Source organism: Schistocerca nitens, chromosome 1, assembly GCF_023898315.1.
Source record: "Schistocerca nitens isolate TAMUIC-IGC-003100 chromosome 1, iqSchNite1.1, whole genome shotgun sequence".
Classification (NCBI taxonomy): Eukaryota; Metazoa; Arthropoda; class Insecta; order Orthoptera; family Acrididae; genus Schistocerca; species Schistocerca nitens.
This window is the reverse complement of record NC_064614.1, coordinates 1,078,791,415-1,078,811,908: the sequence shown is the minus strand read 5'-3', so window position 1 is coordinate 1,078,811,908 and position 20,494 is coordinate 1,078,791,415. Positions and strand designations below refer to the sequence as shown.

General features: G+C 43.8%; 1 protein-coding gene across 1 annotated transcript in view; it reads right to left on the bottom strand.

Moving 5' to 3' along the window:
* Positions 1-20,494, bottom strand: part of LOC126227854 (zinc finger protein 628) — an 830,164-nt gene that overhangs the window by 7,992 nt on the left and 801,678 nt on the right. The window contains exon 14 of the mRNA XM_049942260.1: positions 8,819-10,269. Within this exon, the coding sequence (XP_049798217.1) occupies positions 8,819-10,269 (1,451 nt within the window). The remainder of the gene's footprint in view (positions 1-8,818; positions 10,270-20,494) is intronic.

Below are 20,494 nucleotides of genomic sequence, written 5' to 3'. Positions count from 1 at the left end.
CGAAGCTGTTAACTGGACATCGAATGTTGATATACAGGGCCTCCCAGAAATATTGTGATAAACTGCAGGCGGTTGTAGAGGGTATCTTGAGAATAAATGCCCATTTCCAGAAACGTCTTCAAATCAAATGGCTTCAAGCACTATGGGACTTAACATCTGAGGTCATCAGTCCCCTAGACTTAGAACTACTTAAACCTAACTAACCTAAGAACATCATACACATCCATGCCCGAGGCAAGATTCGAACTTGCAACCGTAGCAGCAGCGCGGTTCGGACTGAAGCACCTAGAACCGCTCGGTCACAGGAAACATCTTACAACGAGGCTTCAAAGCCGCAAAATTTTAGATGCCGGCAATTGCCACTGGGCCACCGCTTCGGCAGCGAACGCGATTTTGTATTCTGACGGACCGGATGTGGAACGTCATAAAAGGTTGTTTGCACTTCAGTGATCGCGACTGACTGCCATGATCGGCAGTGGAGAAGGTGGAGCACGAGCTGTGTAGACAGGCCTTGTCTACTGTGAACGTAATGTTTTCTGTTGCCTTGGTGGATGACGGTTTGTGGCCGAGCGGTTCTACGCGCTGCAGTCTGGAACCGCGCCGCTGCTACGGTCGCAGGTTTGAATGCTGCCTCGGGCATGGATGTGTGTGATGTCCTTAGGTTACTTAGGTTTAAGTAGTTCTAAGCCTAGGGGACTGATGACCTCAGATGTTAAGTCCCATAGTGCTTAGAGCCATTTGAACCATTTGATGACAGTTTCGGACATGGGTTTCCGTAAGCAGCTTATTTTTCTCCTGTGTACCGAAAAACATTGGGGAATTTAGAAGGTTTCAGGAGGAAAATAAACTGTGGATGGAAACACATGCCTGAAACCACCATCCACTGAGGTAACAGAGCATCGCATTCATAGGAGACAATGCTCGTCTACGCAGCAGCTAGCTCCACCCTCTCCACTGGCGATCGTGGCAATCAGTCGCTATCAAAGAATAACGAAGAACATTACGAGACGCTCCGCCTACAGTCTGTCAGTACCAAAAGTCACGTTTGCTTCCGGAGGGATGGCCTATTGGCAGGCGCCGGAGGCTATAACTTCGGCGCACTGCACTGTCGTTAGATGACGTTTTTGGACACGGATTCCTATCCTCGATTTGTTCCTCAAGACACCCTCTACAGCCCTTCGAAGTTGTCGCAATATTTTTGGCACAACATGTAGACCTGTGAATGAGGAGTTCTATATCTTTCGTAGTTTTCTCATTTGTATTAGATTTTATTCTGTCACATTTGTTATTTGTAATTTTTCTTTGTAAAATTTGTGATTTGTAACTTGTTTCCTTTTTTTATCTGTAATTTGTAACTTTTAGATCTTAGTATGTAATACGACTAATAATAACTGAGCGCTTCAGATTGTTTCAAATGGATATCTAATTGATTGTCTCCCAGTTTGTGGCACACTCACTGTATTTATACACTCAAGTTAGCAACAAAATTCGTGTACATGGAAATGCAGTACTCAGCTGATTCAGAATTTCATTGCAGTAATGATGCAACTTCAGCTCTTTCTGAAGAGGGAGTGAAATATGGAAGGAGTACCTTGGAATTTTCTAACTAGTGCCAAAATAATAATTATGAATAAACGCTCTAAGAATAACGTAAGGTTAGGTAAAGAGAAACAGAGACCAAGCCAGTAACATCGGGAATATTTATAACTCGTCCACGAGCTGGTAGCAGAGCCGAGCTGGTGACAACATGCAGTTGAGAAGAACTTGTGAAATGCTACCTACTGTCACAAGGTTGATGATTCCCTCACGACAGTGCAAGGCCGCATGCTGCCAATGCAACACACTACGCCCTGCATTCGTTCGCTTTGATGTGGGTTTCTGGGTCACCCGCCTACTGCGATCACCATGTTTTTGGTCCTTATAAAGAAACCTCGGAAAAGTTAGCGCTTCGTCTGTAAATAAACGGAGAGTTGTTCTGTGAAGGGTGGATCATCCTTCTTCATAGAAGATGTAGAAGATCATGCATTACACTGCGATAGGGGGTGCATACCCTTACGCTCATGCGGACTAAGGTAAATGAAATCACACAATGTAGAATTTCAAGTGCGAAATTATCTCCTATGGTTGTAAGCACTCTAATTCGTAACTTAAGATTTTTTAATAAAAAATAATTAGTTCATATAGTTTAACAAATGTTTAACCTGTAGTATTAATATTGGAAAAATTAGGCTACGGAAGCTAAGTATGTGACATTTTTTGTTTCCCTTTTCTTATAAATAGGGATGTAACCCTTTGTTTTTCTCTCTCCCTGTACTTGTTCCTCGTGTGCCTGAGTGTCGCTCTGGGGAACAATGAGATCTGTTACTGTACTGGAAAAGTTCCTATCTGTGGTAATACATTGCAAAGGGAGAAAATATTGTGTTTCATTTGACAAAGCATCAACATGCGAAAACCTTTGAATATAAATGGACAGATAATTAATATTTTCAAGTCTTAAATAAAGGGATTTAGTGAAAAAGGAGAAATAATTTGAAACAGTTTTGTGGGCATTTATAGGCATTATAGGCAATGATTTTATTAAGTGAAAGTTTAAACAATATTAACTGATAAATTTACGCTACGCAATGTATACGGAGTTCACTTGTCTCATTAGATTGCCGACTCTCGAGTTCTTGTGATATCTCTGACCAGCATTGTTTCTGATGATACTGAAACTTGAAAAAATATACTAAAACACTTTTTAAATCTGATCAATAGCGAGAAGTGACTATATTTATCAGAGTTCAGGAATTAAGTAATCTGAGCGACACTTCGCACAGGCAGCACCTGAGGAGACTTCACAACCAAGAAAGAAGAAATAGCGTTGTTGTTGTTGTGGTCTTCAGTCCAGAGACTGGTTTGATGCAGCTCTCAGAAACAGCGTAAGCATCTCATTTTAAAGCAATTTGTGGACTATGAATTATTGTGAAATATTTAAGTTAATGTTTCTAATTAGAGTTTATTTACACGTGTATGTGCATGTAACTTATGTGCAATTTATCTGTTTCATGTACCCCGTATATTTGATTTGTGAACCAAACGAGACTCACTAAATGTGTTTCACTTAGTAAGGACCTAACTGAATAATGACCGGTAGTTGAGCTGATCTGGCCACGTGTACCAAAGGTAATATTCGGACAACTGCCTTTTGCCGTACTTCAACATGGTCAGTTATTAGGCACTGTAGAATGGTTCGTGTTAAATAAGGCGAGATAGTAACTGGTCCTTGTAGTTATAGTCAGACTGTTCTGAAAGCATTTGTTAGGAGTATTGTGTTGGATTCTCTGATAAGGACTTTGTTAGAGAGATTTCCTTAATGTGGTTTTGGATTTTGTGATTACGAGTAACAGCATTTGTAATTGTAGGAATAACATTCATTTTTGAAATGGTAGACACAAGGAAAGGAAAAATCGAGATAGATTACTCGATGTAGGACCAAGAAAGAATTTAACAGATTTGGACGAAACTGACATTGAAAATTTTCGATGCCTGTAAAAAATAAAGTAACTGCCAGTGAAACATCAAAGTTCGATGAATGCATCGGCTATAGAATGTAGTGATGCAGGTTGCGAGTGTACTTTGCATAAATTACCCTATGAAACTGAGGGAATTGCCGAAAAATCAGATAATGTACCGATTTCGTATATAGCTTCCGATCCATTTGCCGCCATTTTAATGAAATTGGAGAAAAGAGATAAGAAAATAATAGGAAGCAAGTCGAACATTAAGCCGCACGAGATCGAAGATTAGTCGCACTCGAAGCGGAATGGGGTAGGAAATTAGCTGAAAGAGCCCAGAAAATCTTTGCTGATTTGGAACAGATTCACAATAAGTTAGCCGAAGTAAACAGAAAATATGAAAGTCTTCCTGAGTCCGTAAAAGAATTAAAGATTGAAGTTAAAGATTTTAAAGCATTGCAGACTACAGTAGAAAATACAGTAGAATCTCTTACGTAGGAAATGGAAAATATGGAAGCAGAAAATAAGAAAAAGATTGACGAATGGAGTGTAAAAGCTGGAGGGGAATGTTGCAACAAGTGGGAAATCCGGGTTGAACCCCGTTCGGCACAAATTTTAATACGCCAAAGTTGGGTAATACATTTATATCTGTTGCAGGTGATGTTATGAAAACTGGAATAATATTCCATACAGCTGCTGATTGTCAAATCATATGTACTACCCGGCAACTACACACATCAAAAAAGGTTTTGCATCACCCCGGTTACCAGAACTGAAGATAGACGTTGACTGTGGATATTGTATCACAGACACAGTGACTGTTCAGAGATGTCACTAAACCCATCCAAAGATATAAAAAACCATGCATGAGCAACGCCTATTAGACGGAGAGAGACTGACAGCCGATCCGTTCTAGTCATTCCACCAGGAAGGAGGTACACGGTTCCTGTTGTCTGTAGTTCAACCATGTCTAGACGGTCAATACCGTGGTTCTACATCTACATCTACATTCATACTCCGCAAGCCACCCAACGGTGTGTGGCGGAGGGCACCTTACGTGTCACTGTCATTACCTCCCTTTCCTGTTCCAGTCGCGTATGGTTCGCGGGAAGAACGACTGTCTGAAAGCCTCCGTGCGCGCTCTAATCTCTCTAATTTTACATTCGTGATCTCCTCGGGAGGTATAAGTAGGGGGAAGCAATATACTCGATACCTCATCCAGAAACGCACCCTCTCGAAACCTGGCGAGCAAGCTACACCGCGATGCAGAGCGCCTCTCTTGCAGAGTCTGCCACTTTATTAAACATCTCCGTAACGCTATCACGGTTACCAAATAACCCTGTGACGAAACGCGCCGCTCTTCTTTGGATCTTCTTTATCTCCTCCGTCAACCAGATCTGGTACGGATCCCACACTGATGAGCAATACTCAAGTATAGGTCGAACGAGTGTTTTGTAAGCCACCTCCTTTGTTGCTGGACTACATTTTCTAAGCACTCTCCCAATGAATCTCAACCTGGTACCCGCCTTACCAACAATTAATTTTATATGATCATTCCACTTCAAATCGTTCCGCACGCATACCCCCAGATATTTTACAGAAGTAACTGCTACCAGTGTTTGTTCCGCTATCATATAATCATACAATAAAGGATCCTTCTTTCTATGTATTCGCAATACATTACATTTGTCTATGTTAAGGGACAGTTGCCACTCCCTGCACCAAGTGCCTATCCGCTGCAGATCTTCCTGCATTTCGCTACAATTTTCTAATGCTGCAACTTCTCTGTATACTACAGCATCATCCGCGAAAAGCCGCATGGAACTTCCGACACTATCTACTAGGTCATTTATATATATTGTGAAAAGCAATGGTCCCATAACACTCCCCTGTGGCACGCCTGAGGTTACCTTAACGTCTGTAGACGTCTCTCCATTGATAACAACATGCTGTGTTCTGTTTGCTAAAAACTCTTCAATCCAGCCACACAGCTGGTCTGATATTCCGTAGGCTCTTACTTTGTTTATCAGGCGACAGTGCGGAACTGTATCGAACGCCTTCCGGAAGTCAAGAAAAATAGCATCTACCTGGGAGCCTGTATCTAATATTTTCTGGGTCTCATGAACAAATAACGCGAGTTGGGTCTCACACGATCGCTGTTTCCGGAATCCATGTTGATTCCTACATAGTAGATTCTGGGTTTCCAAAAACGACATGATACTCGAGCAAAAAACATGTTCTAAAATTCTACAACAGATCGACGTCAGAGATATAGGTCTATAGTTTTGCGCATCTGCTCGACGACCCTTCTTGAAGACTGGGACTACCTGTGCTCTTTTCCAATCATTTGGAACCCTCCGTTCCTCTAGAGACTTGCGGTACACGGCTGTTAGAAGGGGGGCAAGTTCTTTCGCGTACTCTGTGTAGAATCGAATTGGTATCCCGTCAGGTCCAGTGGACTTTCCTCTGTTGAGTGATTCCAGTTGCTTTTCTATTCCTTGGACACTTATTTCGATGTCAGCCATTTTTTTCGTTTGTGCGAGGATTTAGAGAAGGAACTGCAGTGTGGTCTTCCTCTGTGAAACAGCTTTGGAAAAAGGTGTTTAGTATTTCTGCTTTACGCGTGTCATCCTCTGTTTCAATGCCATCATCATCCCGGAGTGTCTGGATATGCTGTTTCGAGCCACTTACTGATTTAACGTAAGACCAGAACTTCCTAGGATTTTCTGTCAAGTCTGTACATAGAATTTTACTTTCGAATTCACTGAACGCTTCTCGCATAGCCCTCCTTACGCTAACTTTGACATCGCTTAGTTTCTGTTTGTCTGAGAGGTTTTGGCTGCGTTTAAACTTGGAGTGAAGCTCTCTTTGCTTTCGCAGTAGTTTCCTAACTTTGTTGTTGTACCACGGTGGGTTTTTCCCGTCCCTCACAGTTTTACTCGGCACGTACCTGTCTAAAACGCATTTTACGATTGCCTTGAACTTTTTCCATAAACACTCAACATTGTCAGTGTCGGAACAGAAATTTTCGTTTTGATCTGTTAGGTAGTCTGAAATCTGCCTTCTATTACTCTTGCTAAACAGATAAACCTTCCTCCCTTTTTTTATATTCCTATTAACTTCCATATTCAGGGATGCTACAACGGCCTTATGATCACTGATTCCCTGTTCTGCACTTACAGAGTCGAAAAGTTCGGGTCTGTTTGTTATCAGTAGGTCCAAGATGTTATCTCCACGAGTCGGTTCTCTGTTTAATTGCTCGAGGTAATTTTCGGATAGTGCACTCAGTATAATGTCACTCGATGCTCTGTCCCTACCACCCGTCCTAAACATCTGAGTGTCCCAGTCTATATCTGGTAAATTGAAATCTCCACCTAAGACTATAACATGCTGAGGAAATTTATGTGAAATGTATTCCAAATTTTCTCTCAGTTGTTCTGCCACTAACGCTGCTGAGTAGGGAGGTCGGTAAAAGGAGCCAATTATTAACCCAGCTCGGTTGTTGAGTGTAACCTCCACCCATAATAATTCACAGGAACTATCCACTTCTACTTCACTACAGGATAAACTACTACTAACAGCGACGAACACCCCACCACCGGTTGCATGCAATCTATCCTTCCTAAACACCGTCTGTACCTTTGTAAAAATTTCGGCAGAATTTATCTCTGGCTTAAGCCAGCTCTCTGTACCTATAACGATTTCAGCTTCGGTGCTTTCTATCAGCGCTTGAAGTTCTGGTACTTTACCAACGCAGCTTCGACAGTTTACAATTACAATACCGATTGCTGCTTGGTCCCCGCATGTCCTGACTTTGCTCCGCACCCATTGAGGCTGTTGCCCTTTCTGTACTTGTCCGAGGCCATCTAACCTAAAAAACCGCCCAGTCCACGCCACACAACCCCTGCTACCCGTGTAGCCGCTTGCTGCGTGTAGTGGACTCCTGACCTATCCAGCGGAACCCGAAACCCCACCACCCTATGGCGCAAGTCGAGGAATCTGCAGCCCACATGGTCGCAGAACCGTCTCAGCCTCTGATTCATTGTTACTTTGTGCCAGGTAGGGCTCTCAACAAGGGAAGTGTCCTGGCGTCTCGGAGTGAACCAAAGCGATGATGTTCGGACATGGAGGAGATACAGAGAGACAGGAACTGTCGATCACATGATTCGGTCAGACCGCCCAAGGGCTACTATTGCAGTGGATGACCGTTACCTACGGATTATGGCTCGGAGGAACCCTGACAGCAACGCCACCATATTGAATAATGCTTTTCGTGCAGCCATAAGATGTCGTGTTACAACTCAAACTGTTCGCAATAGACTGCATGATGCTGAACTTCACTCCCGACGTCCATGGCGAGGTCCATCTTTGCAACCACGTCACCATACAGCGTGGTACAGATGGACCCAACAACATGCCGAATGGGCCGCTCAGGATTGGCATCACGTTCTCTTCACCGATGAGTGTCGCATATGCCTTCAACCAGACAATAGTCGGATTCTTGTTTGGAGGCAACCCGATCAGGCTGAAAGCCTTAGACACACGGTCCAGTGAGTGCAGCAAGGTGGAGGTCTCCCCCCCCCCCCCCCCCCCCTACCCACCAAATCATATCAGTAGTTGTAAGATGCGTGTACTTTTATTCTCTGAGTGACAGTTCAAAATTTCCGATGCGAACTGCACTTTTGACAGTTCGTTTGAGTGAGTGCAAACAGTATGTTTCCTAAGAAATATTGCAAGGTTTGTTTTCTTAGTACTTCTGGCTGGATGTGAAGTTTAAATAACGGGGAAGTACTTTTGTTCTCATAAGCTCTTTCATCTCATGCACCTTTATATTTTAGATGACGAAATGGCGCGCGAATTTTAAATTAATGACGACAATGTAACGACATACGTTACTCGTGGTAAATATTGCGTTGTGTAATGGTACATGCAATTAGTTACGTGATCTTTGTTCAACTGGTTTTTGCTACTGTGTGTTGCTATGTTTTCAGACACACTTGAGATAGGCAGTGCCTGAAACTGGTAGTATGAAAAATAAAAAAAGAAATTGTACACAGTCTGGCGAAAAATTTCGTTCTTCAAAATAAGCTGCTAACCGTGCAATCCTATTTAATAAATTTAGTCTAAAACTTTGGTATCCTTCATTATCAGCTATAAGAACATGTCAATATTTTCTCATCCAGCTTTTTAACCTGCCGCATCCTGCATCCTCAAGGACTTCAAAATATATGGATCTGGCGATACCAGTAACAACTGCAGTATCTAATAAGAAAAAAAAATAAAATTACTTTTGATTAGATGATACCTCTGTGGAACAGTACCTTGTCTGACTGATATAGTCCCGATGATCACTTGGCGTTCCACTCATTTGTGTTGTCAGCGAGGCCACTGATGTTGTAGCTGTCACTGAAGACTGGGCTGTCTTTTGGAGCGTCACACCCAAAGCAGGTCTCAGAAGTGGTGGAAATTTTTTTCCTGTTGCTGGAACTGATGCTGTTGCTTTCTTTAATTGGACGGCATTCTGAAGTGACTGAGATTTTACTACAACGTTTCTTGTAAATTTTGCCTGAGTCTGGGCTTTGGAAGAGATCGTAGCAGGAGTGATCAAAGATTCTTTGGCTCCTGGTACTGAGGACAATGTCGTCAAGGCTAAAGGCCGTACTGTTTTACCGAGAGAAACGTTGGATGCTAACTGTAGCTGTGGAGTACCGATGACAGATGGTGAGAGCTGGATCACAGAAGGTGTCAGGGGCCTGGGACTTTCGGCACGTACTGTCACTAGTGCTGGACTAGCAGTACCCTTGGGCTGAATGATGGCTGAAGACTTCTGAAGGACGTTGCCCGGCTGTGACAGAATGAATGCTAATGGTGCCGGCTGTACCAGCAGCTGTGGCACCTGACAGCCAGTTGTGGCCCGAAATGTCTGCAACTGAGGAACAGACACTCCAACCAGTGGACGCGCAGCTGTAGCAGCTGTAGAATTTCTGATGGCTGGAATGGCTATTTTAGGTTGTATTTGTGTCGTCACCGTCGGTACCACTGGGATCTGAATAGACAGTGGAGAAACTTGGAGTGGGGGAGGTACCGAAGGAGTCAGTTGTCGAACACTGCCAACGGGATGCTGTGCTGCCAACTTTGTCGCAGTCACGAGGTGTGTTCTATGCTTCGCCTGTGCCGTCTGGGATGTTGTCTGAAGCCCTTGCGGTGAGCAGTTTGAAGCTGTTGAGGTAGCTGACTTCGATGTCGAGGACTGCAGTTTCCTTTTGGGCGGGGACTGCACCACTGTTTGTTCCTCGGGTTCCAACAGAGTCCGATCGTCAGAGTGCAGTGTTGTGGGCTCTGATTTCACTTTCACAGATGAGACCTCTTCATTGGCTGGCTGGGCAGTCAGCTCACCAGGCTGCAGCTGTTTGAGGTTGTCGGCAGATCCACCAGAAGCGACGCAGCTCTCAGGCTCTTGCACAGTGGGTAGTGCGGCTGGGTTCACCACTGGCGGGTCTTCAGAGCTGCCCACCGACTTGGTCTGCCTCTTCCGCTTCCGCGGCTGGCGCTCGAGTGGATGGTCGACGGAGACTGGGTCGTCGGCGCGCTGGTAGATGCCCGTGGCGTACGATGCGGCGCATTCGCTGTCGGGGAAGGCGTTGGGGTGCGCTACCACCAGGTGGGCACGGAAGTCGGCCGCCATGTTGCAGCCGAAGTCGCACAGGTGGCACTGGTACATGTACTTCCCCTGGTGCTTCGCGGTGCTCAGTACGTGTTTACGTAGGTTTTCCTGCGAGCAGAAACAGTTAAGGTTGAGAGATCAGTGCAAGAATAGGCCAAACATTTGAACACGTATCATGATATTCTAGTATCAAGTGGTAATAGATCACAGTACCATAAACAAAAATTAAACACAGCGATTACTAAAATTAAAGACATCTTGCCAAAACAATTTGGGCATCCTGCTGAACGCTATCTGCGTAAAACACCAAACAACAACAAAAATGATTAATGTATATTTTCGGGAATTCGTTTGTCTCGGTAACATATATAAGAGATTGACTTTCCAAGTTTACAGGCTAATGTATGTGCAAATACGCCGTTGCAAATGCGAAATTCTCGTACTTTAATAACCACCAGAATGTTGACTTCAAACATGAAAACGTGCATGCACTGTGTTGTACAGGTGCTGGATGTCAGTTCGTGGGATGGAGTTCAATGCCTGTTGGACACGATCGGTCAATACAGGGACGGTTATGTTGGTTGTGGATGATGCTAGAGTTGTTGTCTGATGATATCCGATGCGTACTGGATTACTGACAGATTTGGTGGTCGAGCAGCCAAGGCAATATGTCGACACTATGTAGAGCATGTTGCGTTATAGCAGCGGTATGTGGGCGAGCGTTATTCTGTTGGATAACACCCTCTGGAATTTTGTTCATGAATGCCAGCACAACAGGTCGAATCACCAGACTGACGGACAAATTTGCAGTCAAGCTGCGTGGGATAACTACGAGGGAGCTCCTGCTGTCATATGGGTTCGCATCCCAGACTATAACTCCAGGCGCAGGTCCACTGTGTCTTGCACGCAGACGGGTTGTTTGCAGGCCCTCTAGTGGGCTCCTACTAACCAAAACGCTGCAGTCACTGGCGCCGAGACAGAACCAGCTTTCACCATAAAACACAACAGACCTCCAACCTGCATTCCAATGAGCTCTCTCTTGATATCGCTGAAATCGCAAATGGCGTTGGTTTGTAGTCACTGGAATGCATGCTACAGGGCGTCTGGCTCGGAATTGACCTTGAAGTAACCGATTTGTTACAGTTCGCTGTGGCACTGTGGTGCAAACTGCTGTTCAAATTGCTGCTGCAGATGCAGTACGATGCATCAGAGCCATACGCCGAACATGACCGTCTTCCCTCCCGGTAGTGCCACGTGGCCATTCGGCGTCCGGTCTTGTTGCGACTGCTCATTCTCAGCTGCCTGCAATCACGTACAAAGGCTCCATTCTTGCCTCATCTCTCTGCAGTATCGTAGAAGGAACATTCAGCTTCTCGTAGCCGTATTACACGACCTCGTTCAAACTCAGTGAGGTACTCATAATGGCATCTTTGTCGCCTTAAGAGCATTCTTGACTGACCTCCAAACTCAAAGGTAACTAAAGCTCACGACCGTTTCGGCGTGTATTTAAAGCAAACGTGATTTTCATCCTTGTGGTGGCACTACTAGCGCCACTCTAATGCAACTGGGGCGAAATTTGAATGGACATAATCTTTCACATGTAGAAACACGCCTGCCTACAATCTTTTGTTTATGTCACACAACTTCTTTAGGTATCGCGACCTTTCTTCGGTCAGTTTATTTGAACTCTACTTATCTACACTACTGGCCATTACAATTGCTACACCACGAAGATGACGTGCTACAGACGCGAAATTTAACCGACAGGAAGAAGATGCTGTGATATGCAAATGATTAGCTTTTCAGAGCATTCACACAATGTTGGCCCCGGTGGCGACACCTACAACGTGCTGACATGAGGAAAGATTCCAACCGATTTCTCATACACAAACAGCAGTTGACCGGAGTTGCCTGGTGAAACGTTGCTGTGATGCCTCGTGTAAGGAGGAGAAATGCGTACCATCACGTTTCCGATTTTGATAAAGGTCGGATTGTAGCCTATCACGATTGCGGTTTATCGTATCGCGACATTGCTGCTCGCGTTGGTCGAGATCCAATGAATGTTAGCAGCATATGGACTCGGTGGGTTCAGGAAGGTAATACGGAACGCCGTTTTGGATCCCACCGGCCTCGTATCACTACCAGTCGAGATGACAGGCATCTTGTTCGCATGGCTACAACGGATCGTGCAACCACGTCTCGATCCGTGAGTCAACGAATGGGGACGTTTGCAAGACAACAACCATCTGCACCAACAGTTCGACGACGTTTGCAGCAGCATGGACTATAAGCTCGGAGACCATGGTTGCGGTTACCCTTGACGCTGCATCACAGACAGGAGCGCCGGCGATGGTGTACTCAACGACGAACCTGGGTGAACGAATGGCAAAACTCAATTTCTTCGGATGAATCCAGGTTCTGTTTACAGCATCAGGATGGTCGCATCCGTGTTTGGCGACATCGCGGTGAACGCACATTGGAAGCGTGTATTCGTCATCGCCATACTGGCGTATCACCCGGCGTGATGGTATGGGGTGCCACTGGTTACACGTCTCGGTCACTCTTGTTCGCATTGACGGCTCTTTGCACAGTGGACGTTACATTTCAGATGTGTTACGACCTGTCTCTCTACCCTTCATTCGATCCCTACGAAACCCTACATTTCAGCAGGATAATGCACGACCGCATGTTGCAGGTCCTGTATGGGCTTTTCTGAATATAGAAAATGTTCGACTGCTGCCCTGTCCAGCACATTCTCCAGATCTCTCACCAACTGAAAACGTCTGGTCAATGGTGGCCGAGCAACTGGCTCGTCACAATACGCCAGTCACTACTCTTGATGAACTGTGGTATCGTGTTGAAGCTGCATGGGCAGCTGTACCTGTACACGCCATCCAAGCTCTGTTTGACTCAATGACCTTGCGTATCAAGGCCGTTATTACGGCCAGAGGTGGTTGTTCTGGGTACTGATTTCTCAGTTTCTATGTATTTGTCCACTGAATACCCGTTTATCATCTGCATTTCTTCTTGGTGTAGCAATTTCAATGGCCAGTAGTGTAATAATCTGCCGCTTGAGTGATAAGGAGATGGATTCATAGTCGCGGCGATATTGTTCATACGGCTCGTACTTTCGCCATCAGCAGCCGCAGTCCTACGGCGGGTGGAACGCGGAGTTCGTATCGATCAATGGCATAGATACGCCGACTCTCGAATCAGTTACCTTGCCTTCTGGACATATATTTTGATTAGGAACTCTTTTGGATTACATGTAGTTACGACGACTCTGACTTACATTCGTCAATGTTGATTACTGTTCATATTACTTACAATCGACATGACAGCATTCTTCTGCAGTTCGGGCTATGTAATTAGTGTCGATCTTGTGTTCGACACATTTCATGGTTCGTGGCAGTGCCCTGCCTAGTTAGCCGTGGTGCACACTGATTCTATGGATATGCGATACGACACATTGCAATAAAAATCATGCGACGCGACGCTTATCGGTCCGACACTTGTGTCCCCTCTGGAACGATATGATATGAGACAGGCGTGCAGTGCGACTCGCCGGATGACAAGCAACAAGACAGCACGAATCACGTTTCTGTTACAGTTTCAGTCGCAATCGTGAGCTTTTCTGAAGATAACATTATTGTGACTTATCATTATTTGAAGCTCAAACAACGGGAAAAATAAAAGAAAGTACTCGGTGCACCAGTACAATACTATACGAACATAGTTCGGCTGAGGTTTTTTGTGAAGTCTCTCAGCACATACACAAATTCCGCGAATACTACGGAATCAGTCCAGACAGTTTCCACTTACTGGAACAATTTCTATCAGCTGCTCTAGCAAAGCAGGACACAAATTTTCTACCTGCTATTTCTTCTGCTCAGACTGCTGCGAAGCCACTCATTTACAGTAACGTAAGTTGGCGAATACTGTGAATGACTTTAAAAATACTACTACGAAAAGTTTATTTTTTGAATGACCACCGAGTCTGTAGTTTTTTCGCAAATTTTGCTAAACTTCACTCCCCACGCTGCTCTTATCTTAACAGTTTCTTCTGCATGTTGTCGTTATTTGTCATAGTAACGATAATAACGAGGATATCAGTATAAACTTGGTTTGACAAACGGAGCCACACAAACTTCGGTTAATAAAATAAATGGAACCGAGGGAGACGAGTCCCTCTGCGTTTCACTCTCCGAAATCCGGTGAATGTTTAGAGCCCGTAATTTCTCCTTCCTGAACGTAAAAGACGTTGCTGTCTAACACGGAAGTTAATGATTTTATTTCCAAATAAGGAAATTAGTCGCTTCGGATAAGGAGAAATTTGTATTAATCTTACCCAAACAAAGCCGGTACTTCACCGCGTAACGAACACTTTTGGTGCACCTGAAAGAAACATTGCATTTGATAGGAGTGAGTACTGCACCAATAACGTTTTAACAATACGTAGGGCATCTGGTGACGGCAGCGTGCATGTGAATATTGATGAGCTGCCAGGTTATACTAACAGTAACCATCGATTTTTTATAGGTGATGCTGTTATCTACAATGAGATACTATCTGAAAGTAACAGCACAAATATGTAGTCAGATAACGATAACACTACAAGTGGTGCAAAGACTGGCAGTTTGCATTTTGATGTTCAGAACTGTAGATTTGCGTAGTCCTCAAGATCCAAAAACATAGTATCGTATGACCAAAGCAGTTAGGTACAATTGGAATCAGTCGACTCATATATATAACAGCTTGTGGGGATATGAAATGGAAATGTATTGATACACTGGTAGTATACCGACAAAATACAGGCTGTCTCCAAATGACTTTTTCTGAAGAGTCTGGGACCCATACCAAATAGAACGCATAAAAAGAAAGGCATAAAGATTGGTGACAGATTTGTTTGGTTGACGGATGAGCATCATGGAGATGTTGAAGTACCTGAATTGGAAGGCACTTGAAGATGCGAGACGACTATCCTGCTTGTAAAGTTCCTGGAACTGGTATTAGGCGAGGAGTCAGTGAATAAACTACAGCCAATTATTCTAGTTACCTCTGCTGTACAGTGAGTAATTACATCTGGCACGGCTGTTGTTAAGCACTCATTCATACGTGAATGAAATGGGAAGAAACATTAATCTATGGTTCAATACGAAGCGGCATCTTCCACGCACTTCACAGTGGTTTGTAAGAGATTGGATGTAAATCTGACTGCAGATGAACTCGTCGTGACACACAGATGGAAGCTGACCAAAACACAATAAAGCTGTTCAATTTCACAAAATTATGATATAAATTTTGTAATAAGGTATTCCCCCTTAATTCACTCGCTATGTGTCAAAAACTTTAATACTCAAAAATAACCGATGCAGATGTTGGAAGAAACAACTGACCGTAGGACGCAAGTATTTTTAAGAGGACCACATAAGAGCGACGAATCGCAGCGATCCGTCCCATGCGATATCGCCTGAGATCGGTCGCTCGCCTCGAGGCCCCACACACGAGCAATTTGCAGAGCAATTGCAATCGGTACTACGAACGTCACCGTGACGAGAAGTTTTGTTATGGATATCGAACTGCTATGTGTAACGGCAGCTGCTGTTGATTTCCGAATCCCCACGAATAGTTGCAAAACATAAATTTAAACAGACGTGAATTTAGGTTATTGAACTTGTTTTGAGACGCTCTTCTTGCGAAACTAATTCCCTCCATCGCTATTCCTTCTCCACTCTTACACAGCACATAAACACAGAAACACAATTAAATACAACTACACGCACACAACAATCTAATTAAAAAAAGAGTTGTAAGTCAAAGACAAATTAATGGAAGGGTTATGTTGGCAACCCTACAAAACACAAACCACAACACACACTTGAAGTACGAAAACAAACAGAATACAGCGGTGTGCCATGAAAGTGTGCTGTGAAAAACATAAGAAATGCATAGTGCTGCAGAACAACTAAAAATTAGACCAAAATTATCAGTGCCTAACGCAGAAAAACAACGATGTGGTAGAAGATGTAAGCGAGAAATCAACCGAAAATCACCGTAAGTACAAATCAACTTATCCTCGACGAACTGTTTTTCGATCTAAAAACAAATCAAAAAGTAAATAACAAGTGACGATGCTTTACCTCAGTAAAGAGAAACGCGTCTGGTGAAAAAAAAATGATGCATTTTTGTAGTTGCAACAACAGAAGAAAAATACCTTCAAGAGGACACAACGGCTTAATGATACGCTTTCCATTTGAGTTAGTATGTGCATATAGACCACAGGTAGTGCAACTTCATAGCAGAAAGTGGCCTCGTACTGCCAAGTCCTTTATAAATTTGGGTCGATTTTGTAATCACTTAAATTATATCCATAACCCTTCAATCTGTGTAGTTCCATTTAGTCTCCTCGTCCCCTTCTGCGTGCTTTATTGTTTTTGTCAGGCGCTGAATAAATCTCGGCTGTACCAGTAGCGAGTGAATTGCATATGCGCTTTTATAAGAGTTATCCTGGCACATTACTTATTGGTATTGTATAGTTTCCTCTTTCAGCGTTTGCTTCTCAAAAAAACCGGACAATTGCGAGTATGACTTGTGCTCTGAGGGTACTGTTGAAAGTTAATTATGTATATGGATAATAATAATAGCAATATCGTTGGTTCTATGACCTGGTGATAGGCTTTCTATTGGACGGTACTTCGGTGACATGTGTGTCTCTAAAATCTCCCCCAGTTATTCAAGCGGAAAAAGAGGATCTACAGTTCAACGTGGAATCTGGACCACGTGTTGTTTCTGGTGACTCCTCACATCTTTGAGAGATGAGGGCTAGGTTAAAATGAACACTGAAGAGCCTACGGCCCGACCGAGGTTCCATCCTGTGACCTCTGCATTTCCAGGCTTGAGCTTTACCGCTGCACCACGAGGCCCGACGTGTATGTAGACAATTCATCTACAGTCCAACTTTTGATGAGTAAGTTTACGAATGTCAAAATATGTAACATACAGGTTCGTATTTTTTTATTGGATTGACTTACAAGCTTAAATATTTTACGCAAACATGAACCTTAGTATTTGATATACATTTCAAATTGATACCTCTACCGTTCCTGAGAATAATGGTCTGAACTGACAGACAAGACAGATGGACAAAAAACGGAAAAAGAAGTATTTTTTATGCAATATAACTAAAAATTAACAATTTACGGAATTTTTCCTTTACTTGTATTATAAAACCTTTCTTCTTGTCAAATTTCATGATTCTAAGTCAACGGGAAGCAACCTGCATATGTTTTGCTGAGAAAGTTTGCGAGTATACGTGACATAAAAGGCCGTATCTTTTGATCACATTGGCTCATAAAATTAAATTTTTCACACCGTTAAAGGTCCGTAGACCTTGACATGTGGCATAAAATTTCGCTGATACCTCAACGTAATCCTGAAAAAAAAGGGTATTAACAATCGCAGAGACAGACAGACGAATCGAGAACAAAGTGGTCCTATAACGGTTCCGTTTTTAGCGATGACGTGCGGAACCCTAAGAACTATGTTCGTTCAATTACAGCATTTTTGAATCCCCGCCTAGTGTGATGGGCGTGACAAGCATTTGATGGTCGTCCAGAAGTCACGACAAGTGTGGGAGTTACTCTACAACGTCGCCGCGCTTGAGCAGTGCAGAATTTCAGTCGGAGAAACAGGCCAGTCCGTGGTGGAGAACTAATGAGGAAGGACAACAAGCGAACAACAGAGACCGATGTGATCAGTACGGACTGAGCTACGCCCTCGCTTGGCCGGCAGCGGGGCAGCGCAGTAAAGTCTGTGCCTCAATTAGAGACAACTTACTATCAACACGGAGACGCCGATTCCTGGCCCTGGCGTCTTGGCTGCAGGGAAGACCTTGCTGACGGTGCACAAGTGGATGTTGCCCGTGGTGTGTGCTCTGGAACGGATGTGCGCAAGAAGAGTGTCGTGGCGGTGGTGCTTGTCGGAAACATCGGTTGAACAGTCTGGCTGAGATTCACATTCACGCTATGCTAGCAGTAGAGGAAGAGAGAGAGAGAGAGAGAGAGAGAGAGAGGGGGGGGGGCGAGCAGGGGGGGGGGGGAAGATGTGTTCTTATTCTATTGGTAAGCTATGTTAACAGGTTAGATTAACCTTTCTTATATGTAATCTGCTGGCCTGCTGTTTACAATTTGCTGATCCTGTCTATCTCGTCCATATTCTAACATGGTGCAGGAATTTTTGTGTGTTATCTGTCGTAAAGCCATTGTATAACTATCTCATGAATCGGTACTGAAAGCGTTACGCAGCGATTGTCAAACGTGTAATATTTTCACAACAACATATTTCGAACAACGCTATCCCGCTATCGAATGCCATAAAAGAAGGAAACTAATCTAAAATGGTTCAAATGGCTCTGAGCACTATGGGACTTAACATCTGAGGTCATCAGTCCCGGCCGCGCGGGATTATCCGAGCGGTCTCAGGCGCTGCAGTCATGGACTGTGCGGCTGATCCCGGCGGAGGTTCGAGACCTCCCTCGGGCATGGGTGTGTGTCTTTGTCCTTAGGATAATTTAGGCTAAGTAGTGTGTAAGCTTAGGGACTGATGACCTTAGCAGTTAAGTCCCATAAGATTTCACACACAGTTGAACATTTTTTTCATCAGTCCTCTAGAACTTAGAACTGCTTAAACCTAACTAACCTAAGGACATCACATAGATCCATGCCCGAGGCAGGATTCGAACCTGCGACCGTAGCGGTCGCGCGGTTCCAGACTGAAGCGCCTAGAACCGTTAGGCCACACCGGCCGGCGGAAACTAGTCAATACATCGTAATACGACATACACCTCACAAGGGAACTTCCCCATTGCACCCCCTCTCAGATTTAGTTGTAAGTTGGCACAGTGGACAGGCCTTGAAAAACTGAACACAAATCAATTGAGAAAACAGGAAGAAGTTGTGTGGAACTATGAAAAAAATAGGCAAAATATACAAAGTGAGTAGTCCATGTGCGACATAGGCAACATTAAGGAATGCGTGAGCTCAGGAGCTCCGTGGTCCCGTGGTCAGCTTTAGCAGCCCCGAAACGCGAGGTCCTTGGTTCAAATCTTCCCTCGAGTGAAAAATTTATTTTCTTTATTTTCGCAAAGTTATGATCTGTCCATTCGTTCATTGACGTTTCTGTTTACTGTAACAAGTTTAGTGTCTGTGTTTTTCGACCGCACTGCAAAACGGTGCGATTAGTAGGCGAGAGGACGTGCCTCTCCAATGGGAACTGAAAACATTTTATCGCAAGGTCACAGGTCAACCGATTCCTCCACAGGAAAGCACGTCTGATATATTCTATACGACACTGGTGACGGATAATAATTATCTGAAAATAAAAAATTAAACTCTTCACTCAAGGGAAGACTTGAACCCACGACCTCTCATTCCACAGCTGCTCACGCTAACCACGGGACCACGGTGTTCCTGAGCTCGCACTTTCCTTGATGTTGCCTATCTTCCATATGGACTACACAGTTTGTATATTTTGCTTATTTTTTTTCAAAGTTCCACACAACTTCTTCCTGTTTTCTCGATAAATCTGTGTTCAGTTTTTCAAGTTGTATCCACTGTGCCAACTTATAACTAAATCTGAGTGGGGTGTGATGGGGAGGTTCCCTTGTCAGTATATCGTCCTTCAGTACAACATACTTTAAAGCTTTTGAAGCTGCCATTACACACCGTCAAAAGTAAAAGCCAGCTGAAACATACGTCGTGAAACACAAAACTCTTCCTAGAGCATCTCATATTGGCACAGCTGAAAACTAAAGGCAGCTGCCTTCACCTACCAAAGATATCACGTTTCTGCAACGCGTACGTCACAGCCTTAAAAATGCTACTATCATAAAATCTGTGAACATATATGTCAAGTCCTAGTAAATTTTAAAAACGGATACCAAACCTATGTTATAATTTACTAGGGCTTGACATATAATGATCACAGATTCTGTCAGAGATAGCAACATCGCTGAGGCTGAGACATACGCGATGCAAAAAAGGACTGTCTTCTGCCTTTAGTTCAGAGCTGTGCCTTGAGAATGTAACCTGCCAACATTAGATGCCCTACGAAGAGTTTTATGTCTGACAATTCACGTTTGCTACAGAGCTTTTACTTCTGACGGTGCCTAATGTCACAGAAGCTCTAAAAAATGTTACGATACATGACAAGATGAATATTTACATTGTCCTCAGTACGTGCAGTTTTGCGATATATTGTTTTGTTTCCTTGCTTTTTTGGCACTTTATAATTGGATAACGTAATCGCACGTTTGAGAACTGGTGCGTAAGATGCT